The 18,905-nt window shown below is 34.1% G+C and overlaps 1 protein-coding gene across 2 annotated transcripts in view; it reads right to left on the bottom strand.

Moving 5' to 3' along the window:
• Skeletor (DM13 and DOMON_DOH domain-containing protein skeletor) overlaps positions 1 to 18,905 on the bottom strand; it is a 69,397-nt gene that overhangs the window by 8,966 nt on the left and 41,526 nt on the right. Inside the window, exons 2-7 of one of the 2 annotated variants that reach the window (XM_065357944.1) lie at positions 11,759 to 11,899; positions 11,591 to 11,663; positions 8,289 to 8,397; positions 7,324 to 7,486; positions 6,629 to 6,888; positions 2,650 to 5,523 (exon numbers count right to left, since the gene is read on the bottom strand). In XM_065357944.1, coding sequence (XP_065214016.1) covers positions 2,971 to 5,523; positions 6,629 to 6,888; positions 7,324 to 7,486; positions 8,289 to 8,397; positions 11,591 to 11,663; positions 11,759 to 11,899 — 3,299 coding nt within the window. In that variant the 3' untranslated portion in view covers positions 2,650 to 2,970. Of the gene's footprint in view, positions 1 to 2,649; positions 5,524 to 6,628; positions 6,889 to 7,323; positions 7,487 to 8,288; positions 8,398 to 11,590; positions 11,664 to 11,758; positions 11,900 to 18,905 lie in introns of those variants that run through there. The other variant, XM_065357943.1, reaches the window with a different exon arrangement.

The following is an 18,905-nucleotide window of genomic DNA, read 5'->3' on the forward strand; positions in this document are numbered from 1 at the left end:
TACTCAAGAGATTTCATGTTATTTTCATGTGGTTTTTTATCCATCCCCAAATAGGCTGAGAAGACACTGAGAGGTTAAATCTAGAAGTAGGTACATGTAAATATATCTTGATTTTAGTGGGTAACGAAACAAACTTTTTGATGGGTAAGTTTGACAAAAAACGAATTTTCACTGCAGTTTTGATAAAGAAGCAATTTTTTCCAATTTTGGCAATTACAATGTAAGATTTTTAAGCAAACTGATGACAAGGAAAAAAACAGGTATTTTTGATGTTTTGGCAAAAAACCCGATTTTCTGGCAATTTTGCCATTAAAAAAAACCTTTTATGAAAATTTTGACAAAAAATGAGCCATTTTCACAAATTTTATAAAAAAGTAAGATTTTTAGAACTTTTTGCAAAAAGGTAAGGCATTTATTAGATTTTTTGGAGACAACAAAGCAAGACTTTCTAAAAATTTTCACAAAAAATATGTTTTCTGCAATTTTGAAAAACAAACGAGGCTTTTTGGCAATTTTTTTTAGAGAAACAAACTTTTTGGCAATTTTGAAAAAAACATGGTTTTGTCAACAATTTTTTCAAAAACGTATAATTTCTTGAAATTTTAGAAAAAAACATGATTTCTTGGCAACAAAAAAAAAACGAAACATTTCTTGAAATTTCGACCAAAAAAGTAGGTTTTCTGCAATTTAAAAAAAATAAGACTTCTTGGAAATTTTTATAGAAAAACAAACTGTTTTGCAATTTTGAAAAAAACATGGTTTTTTCAGCAGCTTTTTCAAAAAGTGGGATTTTTTGAAATTTTAGAAAAAAAGTACCTAGGTATGATTTTTTGGCGACAAAAAAAGCAAAACTTTCCGGAAATTTCGACCAAAAAAAGGAGGTTTTGCAATTTTGAAAAAAACATGGTTTTGTCAACAGTTTTTTTTCAAAAAAGTGGGATTTCTTGAAATTGTAGAAAAAAATCATGACTTATTGGCAACAAAAAAGCAACACTTTCCTGGAAATTTCGACCAAAAAAGAGGATTCTGCAATTAAAAAAAACAAGATTTTTTTAGGAAACACTTTTTGGCAATCTCGACAAAACAAGGGCTTTTTTTACAGTTTTTGCAAAAAAGTAAAATTTTTTAAGATTTTGGAAAAAAGTGTAATGTTTTAATAACAACCTAATTTTTTTTGTTGGAAATTTTAACAAAAAAATCAGATTTTTGGCGACAAGAAAAACAAGAATTTCTGGAATTTTAACCAAACAAAAAAGGTTTTTCTGCAACTTTGGTAAAAAAAAATAAGACTTCTAAGCGATCTTTACAACAAAGAGCAGACATTTTGATAATTCTGAGAACGAACAAATTTTTCTAGACAGTTTTGATGAGGATTTCTTGACCTATTTTGTGCATTTGGGATGCTTAATTGGATTCGTGGGAAACAGATTCAGGAAATTGATCATTCAAAAAACGGCAATCGGAGTTCTCCACTTCGAGGTGGGGGGGGGGGGGGGGTGTGGGGGAATATATTCGAAAATAAGAGGATCTTGGTGCCTTCGAAAACCCAACAAAGAATGGGTTACGTGGATATTTTAGTTGTTTGGTTAACCATGCTTGAAGGCATTGATGGAAAATTTTCTGTGGTCAGATCGAAGAAATCACTGCCAATATTCAAATTCAGTGTCTTCAAATTAGTACAGCTACTCGATTTTTTTTTTAGAATTTTGTTCAAAATCGGAAGCATGAGGGCCCTCGTGTCCCTTTAAGGGAGCCAATACATTCATCATGAAAACTTGAGCCTTCACCCTGAAAGCTGAACTTGAATTTTCAATTTTTAATTATTCATTTTAAATCTCGAAACTATTTTCTTGAAAACAGGGGTGAGTAGGCAATCTTTTGGGACCAGATAAAACACTTCAAAAGGGTACAACTCGTTTCCTACTGAGAATTCATTTCATCGAAAAATTTGGTTTGAAGGGGGTGATTTATGTGCTCTATAACCTTCCCCATTCCCCAAAAAGTGTTTCAGTCAAAATATTGAAAAATTTTATAACAACGTTCTTTGTATTTTTTGCTTACTTTTTCAAGAAACGTGATGGAAAAAGAATGAAAATCTATGTTTAAGAAAAATAAACTCCATCTTGTCCCATTTTGGTAACCCTTCGCATGAAATTCACTTTCAGCAAGAATAAATTCATTCGAACGAAACACAAATAGTACGCCATTTCTATTTCGTTTTCCTTTTTTATTTATCAATGTAGTCTGAATTTAATAAATTACATTCTAAATGGAAATTCATTAACCGCATTATTTGCGAGTTAATCAACGGCGCCAGTTCATGCAGCAGAGACGATTGAAAAAAAAAAGTTTAATTTGGTAAGTAATCAAATTACCGGATAACCAGTGTATACACTGCAGAAAGAGCATAAATCTGCGGTAATTGGCTCATTAAAAACGAATAAATTATGTCAGCTTTGATTTCAGATTTTTCATCTCGAAACAAAAAAGTAATTTAGATTGCGATTCTTTATCGTTGGCATTACAAATTATAGTACCACATCGTGTCGTAATACTCGTACTCGTACATCCCTTCGTCATACTTACCTACCAATCAACTCATGCTGCGTAGAATATATCTAATACAGATCAGAGATCAGAGATACGTCGTTTTTCAAAAATCAACCATTTATATTAGTATAGGTATTTTACAATATCAGCAATATCAAAAATAATAATAATACCTATCTAATAACTTAATACATAATAATACTAAAACCGAAGGTAGGCTATAAAAACACAACTGTATTCCATATCTATTAAGTATAAAGTAGGTAATTTTCCATATAATGGTGCGCAAATATATCACATTTTAAATATCACATTATATTACATTGGTAGTACAAGCTAAAAAAAAAAGGACCTATCCAATTTTCAATATGGTAACCAAAAGTATCCATATATTCGGTGATTTTAGTAGCCCATTCCAGTTTACTCGGCGTTATACGAATATATGGCACTAGAAGGAGGTAAGATAGTCTCCGAATCAGTATTCACGTTTTGTTCTGTATCAGAATGCAGACTATAAGACACAAGTGGGGCATCTTCATCGTTGGCAGCAGGAAAGACGATTTGATTAGAAGGAATAATCTCAGTATCTACAGTATTCATATGCACAGGTTGCTGAGTACTGTTAACATCGTCATCATCATTACGAAAGGGAACTGAAACACTGGATACTATGTTGGATGAACTACCAATGAAGTTACTTTGCAAAAATATGTCTGAGATGCCAGGACCTACACCATCGGTGCTTTTGGTTTCAATTTGAACGCTGCTAGGATTACTGAATAATAAATTACGAATTGTGTTTTGATTTTGGGGAACTGTTCCACCAGAAATGGTTTTTATTTGATTGGAGGCAGAAGTTGTGCTTTCAGGGATAGGGTTTGCAATGGCTGTAGGAGGTAGATTGGGTACTTGTCTTTCTACTTTGTTTCCACCGCTAACGTGGCTACGGCTAGAGCCGTTACTATTAGTAAGCCTTTCAGGGTGACTACCACCATTGCCGTTGGTTTGTTTGTCAGAATTACTGTGCTTGCCATTGTTGGTCTGTCTCTCAGGTGAACCATTCCCATTCCCGTTGGGTGCTCTTGCAGGGTAACCTTGTCCATTCCCATTAGCTGGCTTTTCAGGAGAACTGTTACTATTTCCTGCAGCTGGTTGTCTGTCAGGGTAGCCTGAATGCCCGTTACCATTGGATGGTTTATTGGAAGAACCATTTCCATTGCCTTTGCCATTTCCATTTCCTCCTCCATTTCCATTTCCATTACCATTTCCTTTACCATTGCCACTTGCTCCACCATTTCCATTTCCATTACCATTTCCTTTACCATTGCCATTTGCTCCTCCATTTCCATTACCATTCCCACCTCCTCCATTTCCATTTCCATTACCATTACTACTTGCTCCTCCATTTCCACCTCCTCCATTTCCATTCCCATTTTTAGAGTTATCAGGATAACTATAACCTTTGCCATTGGTTTGTCTTTCAGGAGCACCATTTCCATTACCATTACGTGGCCTCTCGGTGTATGAATGACCATTGCCATTGGTTTGCCTCTGGCTATTGCTACCTGCATTTCCATTAGTATGCTTATGATTGTGACCAGCTCCATTACCACTATTCCAATTATTGCCATTGCTATTCAACTTTTCATTCTGGTTGTTTCCAGCACCATTCCAACTACCTAGACTGTTGCTCACCCAACTTATTCCACCACTTTTTGGTTTTTCATTTCTAGCACTTCCACCTTGACCATTTCCATTGCTGTTGCCCCAATTACCACCATTACCATTAGTCACTTTGGCACTGTAAACATTTCCATTTCCATTAGTGGACTTTTCACTTTGACCATTTCCATTTCCCCAACTACCTCCATTGTTGTTACCATTCGTTGACTTCTCACTTTGACCATTTCCATTTCCCCAACTACCTCCATTGCTGTTACCATTAGTCAATCTCTCACTATGACCATTATCATGATTATGATTATGGTTATGATTATGATGACCCCTAGTTCTCCCATTACTACTGCTGCTAGTTAATCTTTCACTGTTATTATGCCTATTTTTACTACTACTCTTACTTCCTTCGTTATTTCCATTGCTGCTTGTTAATCTTTCACCCCAACTTCCACCATTACCATTGCTCCAACTGTCTTCATTGTCATCATTACTGGTACTTGTGAACCTACTCTCACCTCTGCTTGATCCTTTACCATTTTTTAGTTTCTCATGGCGACTGTGTCCATTACCCCTACTACCTCCATTACCATTAGACACTGATTCACTATTAGCATTTCCATTCCCATTGCTGGGTTTTCTTTCAAGCCACGTTGTCCACTTACCATTAACCTTATCTGATTTATTATCGTCATCATTCAATTGCTCAAGTTTACCATTGGTTTCTGCAGGTGGTAGGTATTGAGGAGTATCGTTGCTATTCAATTCAGAATTGGCAGGATATGTAGTAGTGCCATTTTGACCAGTAAAATCGATAAGGCTACCTGTACTAAGGATCACACTACCTTCGTCATCTTTACTATCAGGGATAACCCAGTCAGTTCCAGATCCTGCTTCATAAATCGTACCTATAGCTTTAATAATTTGCACACCTTCCATGGGTCCATACGCGGGAGTATCCGTACTACCTTCATCTTTTGCCTCGGTGGTCTCCTCGTCTGTTTCGAGCCGAGATACATTAGATGCGGGATACTTATCGGAGACTAATCTAGCGGTATTATTTAACGCTACAGCATTACTCCTTTTATTAATACTACTATTTTTATCCAAATCACCATCTCCATTATTATTATTACTAAAACTATCGATTAAGTTATTCACTAATATCGATTCTAAACGACTATTATCGAATAGCTCGTTAATCGTTGCAGGATTTTCTTCGAATTCAGACAGTTCACTGTAGAGGCGGTATAATTGTGGCTCCGAATCGAATTGCGACATAATTGAGCTCGTCATTTTCTGCAACAATTCAAAAAAATTAATGTTAATTTGACAGCTTTTGCTTTTTTGGAAATTTTTTTGCGTTTGCGTGCCGTGTTATGAGAAATTCCGCAGGCCTACTGTTAATATCGCAAGCCTATAGCATCAGAATCAGAAGACAGCCCAAAGACAAATAAGCGACTCGAAAAAAGAACTTTTACGTTTTCTTGAAATTTTTATGTCGTTTTTTTGGTCAACTTACTTGCCTCTACAGTGTTTAACTGCTGAAAATTACTATTTTCAAATTAGGTAATTAAAAGAGTTAATGGATAGATTTTTAAAATGCTTGTTAGTCGGTGTTAGTATAAAGTTAGGAAAATTAATGTAAATTGCACCGTGATGAAGGATTATCTAATTCCAAACCACTTGAAAAATAAAAAGGAAAGCTGTAGAAATGTTTCACAAAAGTAGCATTTTTTGCCCAATCAAGTCTCCTAGTTCTTTCGAATGAATATTAGCAAATGATATTCGAATCGGTTTTTCAATTGCATTAGAAACGTGGAAAATGGAAGGAATGAATAATTGCGCATGCGCGAAAGCAATGTTACGGTTCGCAGCGTTGCCAATAATCGAATATGAACATCTTTGTGATAAGAATCAGATGTCAAATAATAATTTTTAATGAACTCAAAATGGTGCCATTGAAATACTTTCAGCAAATGTATTATTTGGATGAGCTGATAAGAATATTCAAACAATAATTCAGGACCATTTTAAATATAATGAACTAATGAATACGTAAGTATTCAGAAGTAAAAATAATGGTATTGGTAAATCGATCTGGCAACACCGCAAAAACCACTAACAAGAAAGAGGAACATATAGAAAAGCTTGGTTCATTGTGATTTGTTTTAAACTTACTGGAACTATTTTTATTTATGTACATGAATAATATCCGTTTTAAATTCTTATAATTGATAAGCGGCCGTCGTTCCCTATAACAGGTTTATTGAAAAATCACTTTCAAATCCATAGATATATAAAATACCTACTGGTAAATCGATGTTTGGATAATACCACCTTTTGTTTATCGTAACTAGATAGATAGGTACTGTCGTCTAAATTAAAACACGTAAAATCTTACCTGAGGCGAAACACCCAACATTTTCAACGAAGGTGGCACGTTCAAATTCTTGGGAATTAGAAGATGTCCAAAATCGACAGTGAATGCTTCACACCATACTCCAAAATGTCCAATTTCAAACACAGTCAAATCACCAGGCAGGGTAAGCACGATGGTCTTTTTAACGTATTTCCTGAGCGGTTCTTCTTTACCATTTTCATCGGGAACTTTGACACCCTGCGGCGATGGTTTATTACCGCTGCCAACCCAGAATTTCGCATCTATCGGAAATCAAAACAAATTAAGTACTCGGTTACTATTTCGATTTGAAAGATAGCAGCATCGATTTGATTTTACGACCACCACTCCCATAATAATTCGCTTTCTAATTCGATTACACTGTGTAAAAATCACCTCGTATAACTAAAACAATTTCTCATCATGTAGGTTAACAAGTGTCATTCGAGTGAAAAAAAATTACCAACATGTGTATTTACGAACCAAGATGCCAAATCATCGACACCTATTTAAACGTTTATTTATTTCACTCGAAAGTGATTTATCTCTGTTTGAAAAAAAAATTCTCATTCATAAGTCAATCTACTAGGATGCTCGAATGATTCTTATATTTAAATATTCAATAATGGCATTTTTCTTCTGCGGTCAAATTGTCGGTCTTTAGAGAGATATAAATGGTACTTTCTTTGCACACTTACCCGGAGCTTCGCCGTCGTAAGAGAATGAAGGTATGAGTAAAGTTTGAGCATCGACGACTAATACATTATCGGATGACACACCGTGTATTCCTTCCAATTTACCGATTTTTTGCGGTTTCGGGAAGTCCAAATTTTTCGGTATTTTTACATCGGCGAAGTTCACCTGAAACACATGTTACGAAATTCATTTTACAACGATAAAGATAGGAGACTACTTATGCACTTTCGACCCAATTAGGTTATTAAACCACAATATTTGAGTCTTTTACGAGGGTATTTTCAACCCATTGAACAATCTACTCTGCTAAATAGAAAAAATTATTAAGCAGGTATTCGAGCGATTTTTTCACTCGATTAGAACAAATTAACTACCTACCAATTTATGAATAAATTTTCCGATTAAATTGAACGCACACTTGTATGAAATTTCTCCCACTGGCGACCATAAAGCAAAATCATTCTAACATAGCTTCGCAAATGCATGCAGTATATTTGCATTTTTATCATTATGTAAGAGTTTTTACACGCCAGATTGAGGCCTAAACCTTGTATCTACAAAGAAATAATACACTACACACGCCATAGGTACTACATACATATAAGTGTATCGAGAACTGCATGCGATCCATAAGCTGAATTGAAATTGAGTAACAATTCGTGAATTGTACGTACCTACAACCTACGTTCATTTCGCTCCTACTGATCGATGCATATTATACCTAATTATTGTTGAATCGAAAGTTCTGTAATACTTTCGAAATTATTTAACTTGCGATGTTATAAGCACACATTTTCATTACTCCCTCAGCTATATAGCTATTGTTGTGATCTTAGTTCCTCGTTTCTTCCCTTTACTCCTCCTTCGTCAAATTTTTTTCTTACCCTGGGTTAAAATTGTGCCGTTATTTTTTCAAATTAGGCAAACATTAGTGCTTATAGGTATATTTTATAGAGAAATTTCTTACCGCGAATTCGTCGCACCATAAGTAGAAGTGTTTGATACTGGTGACAGTTTTGCCTTCTGGTAATGTCAAAGTAACGTGCTTCTTTCTGTATTTTTTCAATGGTGTAGTGCTGTAAAAATAAAACAGAAAAGTTTCGTAACGATCGATCGTGATTTCTTGTTTTTGGATATTCACTTGTGTGGGAAAATATTGTGCTAATTATGCAAAAGTAAGGTTACTTTAAGGTGCACTGAGTCTGACGTGAGATAAGAAGGTAATTTTGGAAACAGTTGGGAATCCATATTGAAGATCGGGTACATTTTTATAATTTCCCCTAATTTTTCTGATTTTTTTTTCAAAAGTATTGCAATTGAGTGTCTGGAATATCGTTTAATATGATCAGATAATAATTTCAGTGTAGGTATCAGCGTCTAATTCAATTGAATAAAATTTCTTTTCTTTTTTGATCTTCAATTCAAGTTTGATTTCTGAAAATTCCCCAAAATTGGTGAAATGAAGGCAAAGACCTGAAATTCTGTTTGACTGATTGAGTATTCTTGTGTAACTTTCAATCAAATACCTACGTATTTAAAAAAATTGAAAGTTTACAAAAAAAAGCACAACTTTTTTCAGGTCTTTCTTTGGCCCAAGATGCATTATTAAAGAGAAAAACACGGGAAAACAGAATACAGACAGTGGTTACATACATTTTCTCTCATATTCAAACTTGGAGAATCGTTTTTTAATTAAAAATTTTCAAATTTTACGTGTTTTTTTTTTTAAAATCAAAAAATGTTTAAAATAAAGAGAAAATGAATGAGAAATTTTAAAGTTTGATTTAAAATATGGAAAAACATGACATTTTATATTTTTAATGGAGGGAGGGGGGGGAGGGTGAAATTTTTGTTGGTGGCCTTCTTTCAATTCTACCTCACCATAGAAAAAAAATCATAATTCGAAAGAAGGAGAAAATCAACATAAACTTTCAAAGTTCAATTTCAAAATAAAAATCAAGACAATTTTTTCGGATATTACTTAATTCTATTTTGAAGGACTAGGGGAAAGAGGTAACAATTTTTCCCATTTTTTTTCTTTTAAATGTATACTAATCACCCTAGAAAATTTTTTTCATCAACCAAAATTCTGAAAAAAAGAAAACATAACAATACGTAATGTACTCGTACATTGTACCTATAAAATTTTAATCATCGAAAAGTGTAAAAAAGTACGAAATACGAAAAAAAGTAACCCTCAGAAAGACATTTTTCCATTTTCAGGTAGTGGAAACTTCAGAAGAGGTCTCTATACTTTTTCAGACAAAAAACTTTTTGCAATGAAATGTTATAATTTTCAAGAAGGCAGAATAAGATGAAAATCTTAAAGTTATACCTACTAAAAAAATGATAAATAGTAGGACTTTTTTTTGGAAATTCTTGCAAAAAAAAGAGAGAAAAAAAAACAGGACAAAAAAGGTGAGCAATATCGTCGAACCCCCCTCCCTCCTGTGATGCAATTTTCACTGAAATGATTAGATTCTGAAAAACTTTTCCATCAATTTTTACAGTTTCCATTTTTTTTGGATTGATTTTTTATTTTATATCATGCATGAAAAAAAAAACGTGCAAAACAGTAGCCCACTTGAGTAGAATTGGCTTTTTGCCAAAAATTTAAAAGTTCAATTTATATTGTTGAGACTCAAATAATTGTAAACTAAAATTGAGAAGTTCCATGGAAAAGGGAACTTGGTCAATTTTTTTATATTTTTTTTTATTTCTACAATGAATGTACCTATTAAACATTTTAAAAAAAAATCAATTCCATCATGTGTATTCAGTGATATTGAAGTGTTCTTCCATGAAAAAAAAAAAAATGAATTGGAAAATGTTTGCTTATAGAAAAAATTTTCAAGTCTATTTGAACTTATAAAAATCAGTGAAAAAAAATTGATAAAGGCCCCTTTTCCACGAAGCCCCTCAATTACTCGCCTTCGATTGAACAAGAATGTGATTTTTGGAAAGAGAATTGCCTAAGGGCCATATTCATAGACGTTACTTAAGGGACACTTGGCTAAGTGGTGAATTTTGAAGCAATTTTTCCAGGCGTGATTGAATTTTTGAAATTTTGTTTCTGAATAAATTGATAGATTGGACTCCGAAGTGTTGATTTATCATTTTAAAAATATAAAATTTTTATTCGTTCGTGAGAAAAATTGCATCAAAATTCACCACTTAGCCAAGTGTCCCTTAAGTAACGTCTATGAATTCGGCCCTAAAACTCCACTCAATAGGTTAATCAAAATTTCAACTATTCAAATTTATTTGTAGATTTTAATGAGTTCTTTACCCACAATTTGGGCAATTTCCAGGAGGACATCTCGAGTGTAGGTGCATTTTGGATAGGTACTCCTGAGTCTTGATTGGACAATTTCCTGTTTTTTTTTGTTGATAAAAATAGAAAGAGTTGAAGGGGAGGGGGGCTTGCCCACTGCTTAATTTATACTGCTATATTTATTCCTGGCAATTCACATGATTTTAGATCCATCTAGTTGCCTGATTACGGAAAGGGAAGGAAGAGGGGGGGGGGTTCCAATTCCCAATCACCATTTTTTAAATGAAAAAATAAAAATAAAAATTTGATAATTGGGAAGGAAAGCAAAAATTTTGTGTTACAAGTATATCTTATGAAATTCATGTTTCATAAACTCAAATCAATTGTTTTTCAGACTTTTCAGATCAATTTGAGCAGAAATTGTCAAAATCTGATTTTGCCAGTTCTGATAAAATTCTTATTTTTGAGCTTTATTTTTTCTTGAACTGAAGAATTCAAAAGCCACAAGTAAATTTTGGAAGCCGAAAATGAAGCATAAACCAAACGTGAACTTCTTACTTCAATTTGGTCAGATATCGATGTGGGCTTTTGAATTTTCAAAAATTTGTTACGATTTGAAAAATAAAATCCAGAATTTGAAATTTGATCCAGTATGATGGCATATTTTTGGATACTCTTTTTTTGGAGGAAGAGGGGGGATGGGGAGGTCCACAAACGGTACTTGACAATCCGTAAATACATTACATAGGTAGAGGTACTTACATAATTTAAATTGTCTCTTAAAATGTACAACTGAAACCTACATACGAGTACTTACTTAAGTACAATCGTTTTTTTTTTCAATGTTTGCAGATTTTAAAACCGTTTCAATAAATGGTCAAAAGTTTGGGTAGGTGTAATTCAATTAAATCATCGTAGATAATCGGCAATTCCAACGTATAAATCATAAATAAATATCTATAGTACTATATAGGTACGCTGAATATTATGCCTACCTTCCACGTTCATCTCGTAGTTTCGTTCCGGCTTCATTTGGTGCTTTGCCATTTGATACGTAGAAATAAGCAGCTGTAATGAAAATTAAAAAAATAATCAATGCGTGTTTTTACACGACTATTTTATGGATGCTAATCTAAAATAGGTATAAACCATTTTTTTCTTACCTGGTCCTTCGCCGTCATAATTGAAATTACGAATATGTAACGTTCGACTATCAACCACGTATACGTCGCCGGTCACTCCATGATGGTAGGTTTTCAAAGGTCCGATAAATTTACCAAAGTACTCTGTTGCAGATTCGATACCTGAAAAAAAAAGAGTTACCAATATGTTAAATAGCTATTCGTAAAAAAATTGAAAGCAATAGTTGAATACGAGTATTATTTGCAACTAGATATATGCAGATGAGATATTATATACATAGTTACGTTCTTCCTCATGTAATGACATAATTCATTATTTTTAAGAATTTAGGGAGGAAACTCCACATAAATGCGGACGAGATTAGAATAGTCTGGCTATTAAACCAGGAATTGTACGCGATATATGATATAATGATTTACTTAATTTTTTCTTCATACTCTCTTTCATCGTATTTGCAAACAACTATCTACCATACCACTCTACCTGCGTATTATATTAATCTCGTATTCGTGTCTAGATTCGTGTTATCTGAAGTAGAAGAGAAATTCATCTAAGAGGAAAAATTAACGACCAAGAGACATTTCTTTCTTTTTTTGGTAACACAGTAACTAGATACGTCATTTGCTTCTGTATTGTACAGTGAACACTGAACACCCTACAGACATCTTCTCAAGTTCTTACGTAGGTACTCGATCATTATGAGTATTTTTACTTTTGCACCAAACTAGTTTCTACCGGTGATTGTACAATCATAACTTTGCACATGAAAAATGATATTAAAAAATACGTACTGGTGCATGTATTTGAATTTTTTTTTTCGATAAATTAATCTTTTTGAAAAATAAATGGGCCTTGCAATATTACGAAACGATTTTTTTCCAATGATCCTGCTTTGATAAAAATCTCAACCTTTTATTATTTTAGAAACTTTATTTTACAATTATTTATTTTACCTCCATTTCCAGAGGTGTATTTTAATAGCTTGGGCAAAATGCAATTTGACCCGGACATAATTGGGATCAAAGGTTTTTTTGGTGAATATTGTCTAGGATGGTGTGGTGAACAACATACTAAAAGTCCCCGCCCCTACCCCTTGAGCTAACCCCCCCACAGTGGATCAAAGCCCTCCAAAATCAGTTTTTTGTCAAAAAATTCTGAAATGTCTACTTGAGTAAAATGAGCACTGATTATTTAATCTCCTCTCAAATACCTATCAAATGAGCTATCAACCAACTCCCTAGCCCCAAGGGGATGACGCAACGACCCCTCAGTGATGTGATTTCAATAAAATTCACATTTCATGACTTTGGGACTTGGAACCTGTTCTAATCGATCAAATAAAGTCAAACTTGGTGGATGAGATTCTTTTGGGACATAAAGTCGACCCCTAGAGTGGGGAGGGTCAAATTCGAAAATTACGGAATGGTCATTTTTTTTGGAGGGGCATAATATGGTCCCAAATGGATGAAAATAGTCCAAAATTATATCATTGGTCAGTACTCCCATTGTGATCAACATATCCTAATTTGAGCTTCCTAGGTCATCCCCGTCCCATTTAGGGCGGAATTAAGGTGGAAAACCCCTCATTTTACCCCTACTTTTGGGTTTTTCCTCCTTAAAAGAAGTGGGGTTGAATATCATTTTTGAATTATCAGCCAATTTTTAAAAATTCAAATTTATCCCTATAACTTTTTTTTGGGGAAAATCTAAATTTGATAAAATTGATAGCACAAGGTAAAATTTGTTTGATTTTGAGCCTTTTTAGAGCTTAAATGGGTACTTGGCAGGTTTTTGAATTTTTCAATGATGAAAAGATGCAGACTTTCATTTCGTGGTTCTTTTTATGATAGGCTAGGTAATTTTTCCAGAACTTAGAAATGTAAAAATCTGCTGAAAGCTCCAAAACGGGTCCTAACCATCACCAATCCATTCCAGAGATAAAAAAGTACGATATATGGACACTGGACAGGGCTGTCGAGAGCTGGTACTGATCGTGAGGGGGGGTAAAATATCATGTTGGGTCCATTTCTAAAGCAGAAGCTATATTGAGGTTATTGAGAGAGAGAGGGAAGGGGAGTGATGTCATGTCGATTGGAAACTTGTAGACTGATGTGAGAGAAAAATACCAATTTTGCCACATATCATTCAAACTCGTATTATGATTTATGAAAATTTTGGATTTTTGGAAGGCTGAAATGTGAAATTTATTAATCCTAAAACAAGAGAACTTTCGAAAATTCTTATTTCGAGATGCTTTTAAAACGAGTTTTTTTTTTTAATGTGAGAAGTTTACAATTTGTTGGTTTTTAAAATTTTAATATTTGAATTTTTTTAGGAAGTAAATTTTGAAAGAGAGAAGAGAACAGGTTCGAGCGAAGCGAGGGCGAAAGTTTTTAAAGATTTATATTCCGAGAGGCATAAAAACTATGTTTTTTGAATATGAGAACGACGAGTTCATTTTTCCTGTTGAAATTTTAGAATTTGAATGATTTTTTTGATGCAAGTTAATTTTGAAAAAAAAAGAACAGGCCCAAGCGAGGGCGAAAGCTCTTGAAGTGTATTTCGAGGAGGTATAAAACGATGTTTTTTTTTTGAAGAAGGAGATTATTTCTTGACTTTAAAACTTGATTTGAAAAAATTTCCACGTTGATTTTGAAATAGAAAAGAAAACAAGCCCGAGCAAAACGAGGACAAAACAAAAGCTTTCAAAAATTTGTGTTTCGAGAAATGAAAAATATATTTTTTTTTCTCTCATCACTGGTCCTTATTTTGCCAGGCCCTCCAGAGTGCTCGAGCCCGGAGCAAACTGCCCCCTCTGCGCCCCCCCGACGGTCCTGGACATGGATCAAATTTATGTTTTCTACCTCAATTTTAACGAATTTTAATAATTTTTATCAGAAATAAATCACATAAATTTTTTAAAATTTACCAAATTTTTAAAAAACGAAATTCAACGTTACTGTAATCTGACTTGATACTTCGAAAGCTTTCCTAAAATTTTTTGAATTTTACTGGATGGATTTTTTTTTTTGGATCTGTTTCAGTTTTATTCGAATTTAAGATGACAAGGTCGGGATATCCCCCAGTTATGATCACAACATCTTTAAAGCTCCAATATCAACTTCAGCGTAAAAATAACCTCCAACCAGAGATCCTCGCATTGATAAAAAAATTCGCTCTTTAATTAGCATAGGTTTAAATACCTCTCCTAATAATCTATTTTAAACCCGATAATAATACTAGAAACCCACTGATACCTAAGGTTCGATACCTTATTATACTTACGACGACGATGAATAAAAAAAATCACCGAAACCGGTTCCCGTACATATATAAGATAATAAAAATCGTACTAGTTTCCGAATAAATTACACTTGCCTCAACCTGTAGGTAAGGTACGTTGTTTTGCCTGTATTTATAAAAGGCAGCAGAAAATTTCATATTCACGATTTGTAGTGTATATGTATCAGTCAGGCAGCAGGTACCTATTTAAGCGATCTCATAACTTTCTTTCTCGTTCAGCTTCCCTTATGTTAGCCATGTAGATAATGTACACTTTATTTATGTGCATAGAAATCTACTACCTACCAACACGTAAGCTTTCATACCTTACCTATGTCCCTTCATCATCAATTGCTCATAGGCATCTCCATAAGTAATTTTTTGCTTCGCGCCTTTATAACATCTAACGTAAGCCATGTTGGGTCGCGAGATTACAAAGTGAACAGTCAGTCATTATATTCCGTTACATCTTCATTTTTTTAAAAATATTATATTCTAAGCGATTGCAACACGCTATGCTTAAAAGATGGAAGAACAAGCTACAGATAGAAAGAAGAAAACTCGTCGACGTGAGCGTAATATTCTCTCGACAGTTGAGCATCGTCGACATCGGATCTCCGCAGAAGCACCCAGCTTAATCACCATACTACACTCTTTGCCACTGTTACACACCGCAGCTCAACTCAGCTCGTACCTATCTGATTACCCAGCTGGGTAAACCGATATGGGTTGAGATGTAACGGGCATATAGCCGACGGAATCCACCATACAGACTAATTTCGTGTGGCACGGTCATTAAAAAATACCTATCATTTTGACGCGTTTAAAAAAGAATTACACAGTCGATTAGAAAAAAAAACCAGGCACGAGGCGTGCGCTAGCTGCTGATCCTTTCCTCGAGTATGCAGCGTGCGCCAAGCACTCGTAGCATTGCATTCTGTGAGCCATTGCATGATGCACTTGTATACACAGACACACCAACTTTGGTTATTTTTTTTTACTCCTCTTAAGCTATGGGTAGGTATCGCAAATACACACAATATCCGGATCTGATGATGCTGAGGCTGAGAGACGCGTAGCAACAAAATCAAAGATAAGTGTAATTTAAACGAGGAATGAAGTAGCAATCCGTCCGTTTTTTTGCCCGCCAGCTCGCTATCCAGATACAACTTTCTAACAGGCTTCGGTCTCTCGGGTATACTTGCCTAAGTCACACCATACCACAAAAACATGATCATCTCGGTCACAAGTAGGCCATCCAACGATGTTTAATTAATCACTGGGCGATTAAAAAAAGTCTCTGATGCTACCAACTACTACATACTACATATATACCTCATTGTTGGTCATCTTATAGCTCTGATAAGCATCAACTTGGCCAAAAAAATATATTCGGATAACGTATTTTGGTATAACTTTCATCCCAGATATCTGTGTATCTCCTCTATCAAAGTGAACTAGTCACATATGTCGCGTACTTGGACTCTCGTATATGCTCCTAGAGATGATTTATGCTGTGAGGCAAAATAGAGTGAAATCTGCTACATCAATGGGAGTTCTATAGATGCACGAAGGCGAAATTGTTTCCATATATCGATAGGTGCATTTCACACACACACAGATCTCTCCATCTACATACCTATTCAACCAACAATCAATCAAAAAAAAAAAAAAAAATCCCTAGGAATCAACCACGTCAATAATTACTGCTCACCTATAGGTGTATATCGATTACCATATTTATCACCAGTATTTTCAACACATCGATGTCATGGCAGGAGACATCCATGATCCACATCCGTACACAAAGATATGTACCTAACAAGTGTTTTATCCGGATCGAAATGCACTTTGTAAAGTTCGAGGTCGTTTTTCAATACATTCCATCCACTTATCTACATGCAAGTGTACTAACACACTGTCAACTTTTAATGAATTAATGCTACACGTACCTCTCCACCCGTATATACGTAATAATACGAAGCTTATATAAACTCGTTTCTGTATTATTTTATTATATAGCCGTGTATATGGATTTTTCAGCTTTATAGAATTGAAAAAAAAAAATCTCGCAGCTTTTAAATAGGTACATATAAAACAACCCATACTGGGTGAATATGTTGCCCGCCTAATGGATGTATTCTCACTTCTCGACTCTCGTCACCCTATTGTCATTTCTAATTCCATTGTTCATTCATTAACACTACATAAGGTCTGTGTACATTGTCACATCCACTTTCATAATACATACAGTAGCCTATCTACGTACTACGTAGGTATATTCTATGCGTAGAAAAGATTCAAATAGGGTAATTTGGGTATTTTATACGTTGAAAAGGTAGTTCTCTAATATTTTTTTTCACCCTGGTTATGCTATAATGTAAATGTAGGTCCTACATATTATTATACATTGTACATCGTTATGAGGTGGCTAATGGATGACCTGATGTTGGCCACACGATGGATAAAAACAACAACATTGTAATAACCATCTATCTCGAGATTGTGATGAAGCAGGATGAAGAGGAGGTGTGTGGATTTTGTTCGTGGTTTGATGCGGAGAAAAAATATCTACTCGAAAGATAACCTAAACATTGAATTGATCTGATTGGTGGATGTGCTTTCAATATTTTCATATTCCTGTCATGTGGAGAATTTTGCTGAAAACTTATTTCCTCCCTCCCCCTCCCTCCCACCTCCATCCAAAAATGAAAACATACCTGGCAAGTTTTCAAAAGTTGGAAAACAAGTCAACCAAAAATGGAGAAATTGACGTGGGATTTTTTGACTTGGACAAAGTTGGGTTTTTCAAAATTCAACTTTCAAGAAATTTTTATTTTTCGTTTGAGTCAAAAAATTGTAGGTACTCCAATTAAAACGTAGTCTGCATTTTTCCAAAATAAGATACTTTCAAGTTGTAGGTACTTTAACCCAAACTGATTTTTTTTTTATTTTTCCCAAAAATTTACAAATAGGACGAGGAGGGCATCTGCAGAAATGGCGAATAAATTAGCTTTTCATTATAAATATGAACTGGTCCTTCCTCGCTCATCAACAAATCTTGAAACAGGGAAGTGTATAAGTCAATAATGGGTGCCTATATACCTATTTTTTTCGAAACAATTTTGTTAGAAAAATTGGGTTTTGAAAGTCTTATCAATAGGTACCTACCCAAATTTTTTTTCAAAAACGGAGTCTTGAAAAAAACTGCAAAATTTTGAAAAATTGTATTTTTATTCATCCTGCAGCAGGTAATTAATAGCAGATTTCAGATGCTTGATTCATAATAAACTTGACATTTCAGTTTAGCCTCCAAAAAAAATTCCAACTTGGCTAACTGCTGTAATTTTTGAAAAAAAAAAATGAAATGAATGAAATTTCGGATAAATTTTTTGAAAAAAGTGGCATTAAAAGTACCTACATTTCTGGTTTTAAACATCTGAGATCAACCTGGAATGCTCAAAGCTCGAAAACTCTGAAGCATTCTACAGATCCTCCGAATTGAGCTCTTTAAAAAATCTCAATTGCAAGGCTCATATTTTTTTTCTTTTCTCCATTTTCTAACCTTCCTATTTACGAGTAAATGTGAATGATTATTATAACTTGTATTTTAATTTCTGTGCATTTATCAATTATCATCTACCTATGCAACTTAAAAATACATACAATCAACCAGGGAAAAAATACCCCCGGGATCGTAGGAGGAAAATCCTATTTTTCCTGGATATGAGTAATAAGCAAATGTCCAGGTACCTACTTAATTGAAATAATACTTTAAAAAGTCGAAAACGTGTTCACTTCCATCAAAAGTAGTTTTAATATTTTACAGTAGGAAAAAGTTTTGTTTTTTCCACAGATTTTTGATCATTTTTTATGAAATGTGAT

This window comes from Planococcus citri, chromosome 3 (assembly GCF_950023065.1).
Source record: "Planococcus citri chromosome 3, ihPlaCitr1.1, whole genome shotgun sequence".
Taxonomy (NCBI): domain Eukaryota; kingdom Metazoa; phylum Arthropoda; class Insecta; order Hemiptera; family Pseudococcidae; genus Planococcus; species Planococcus citri.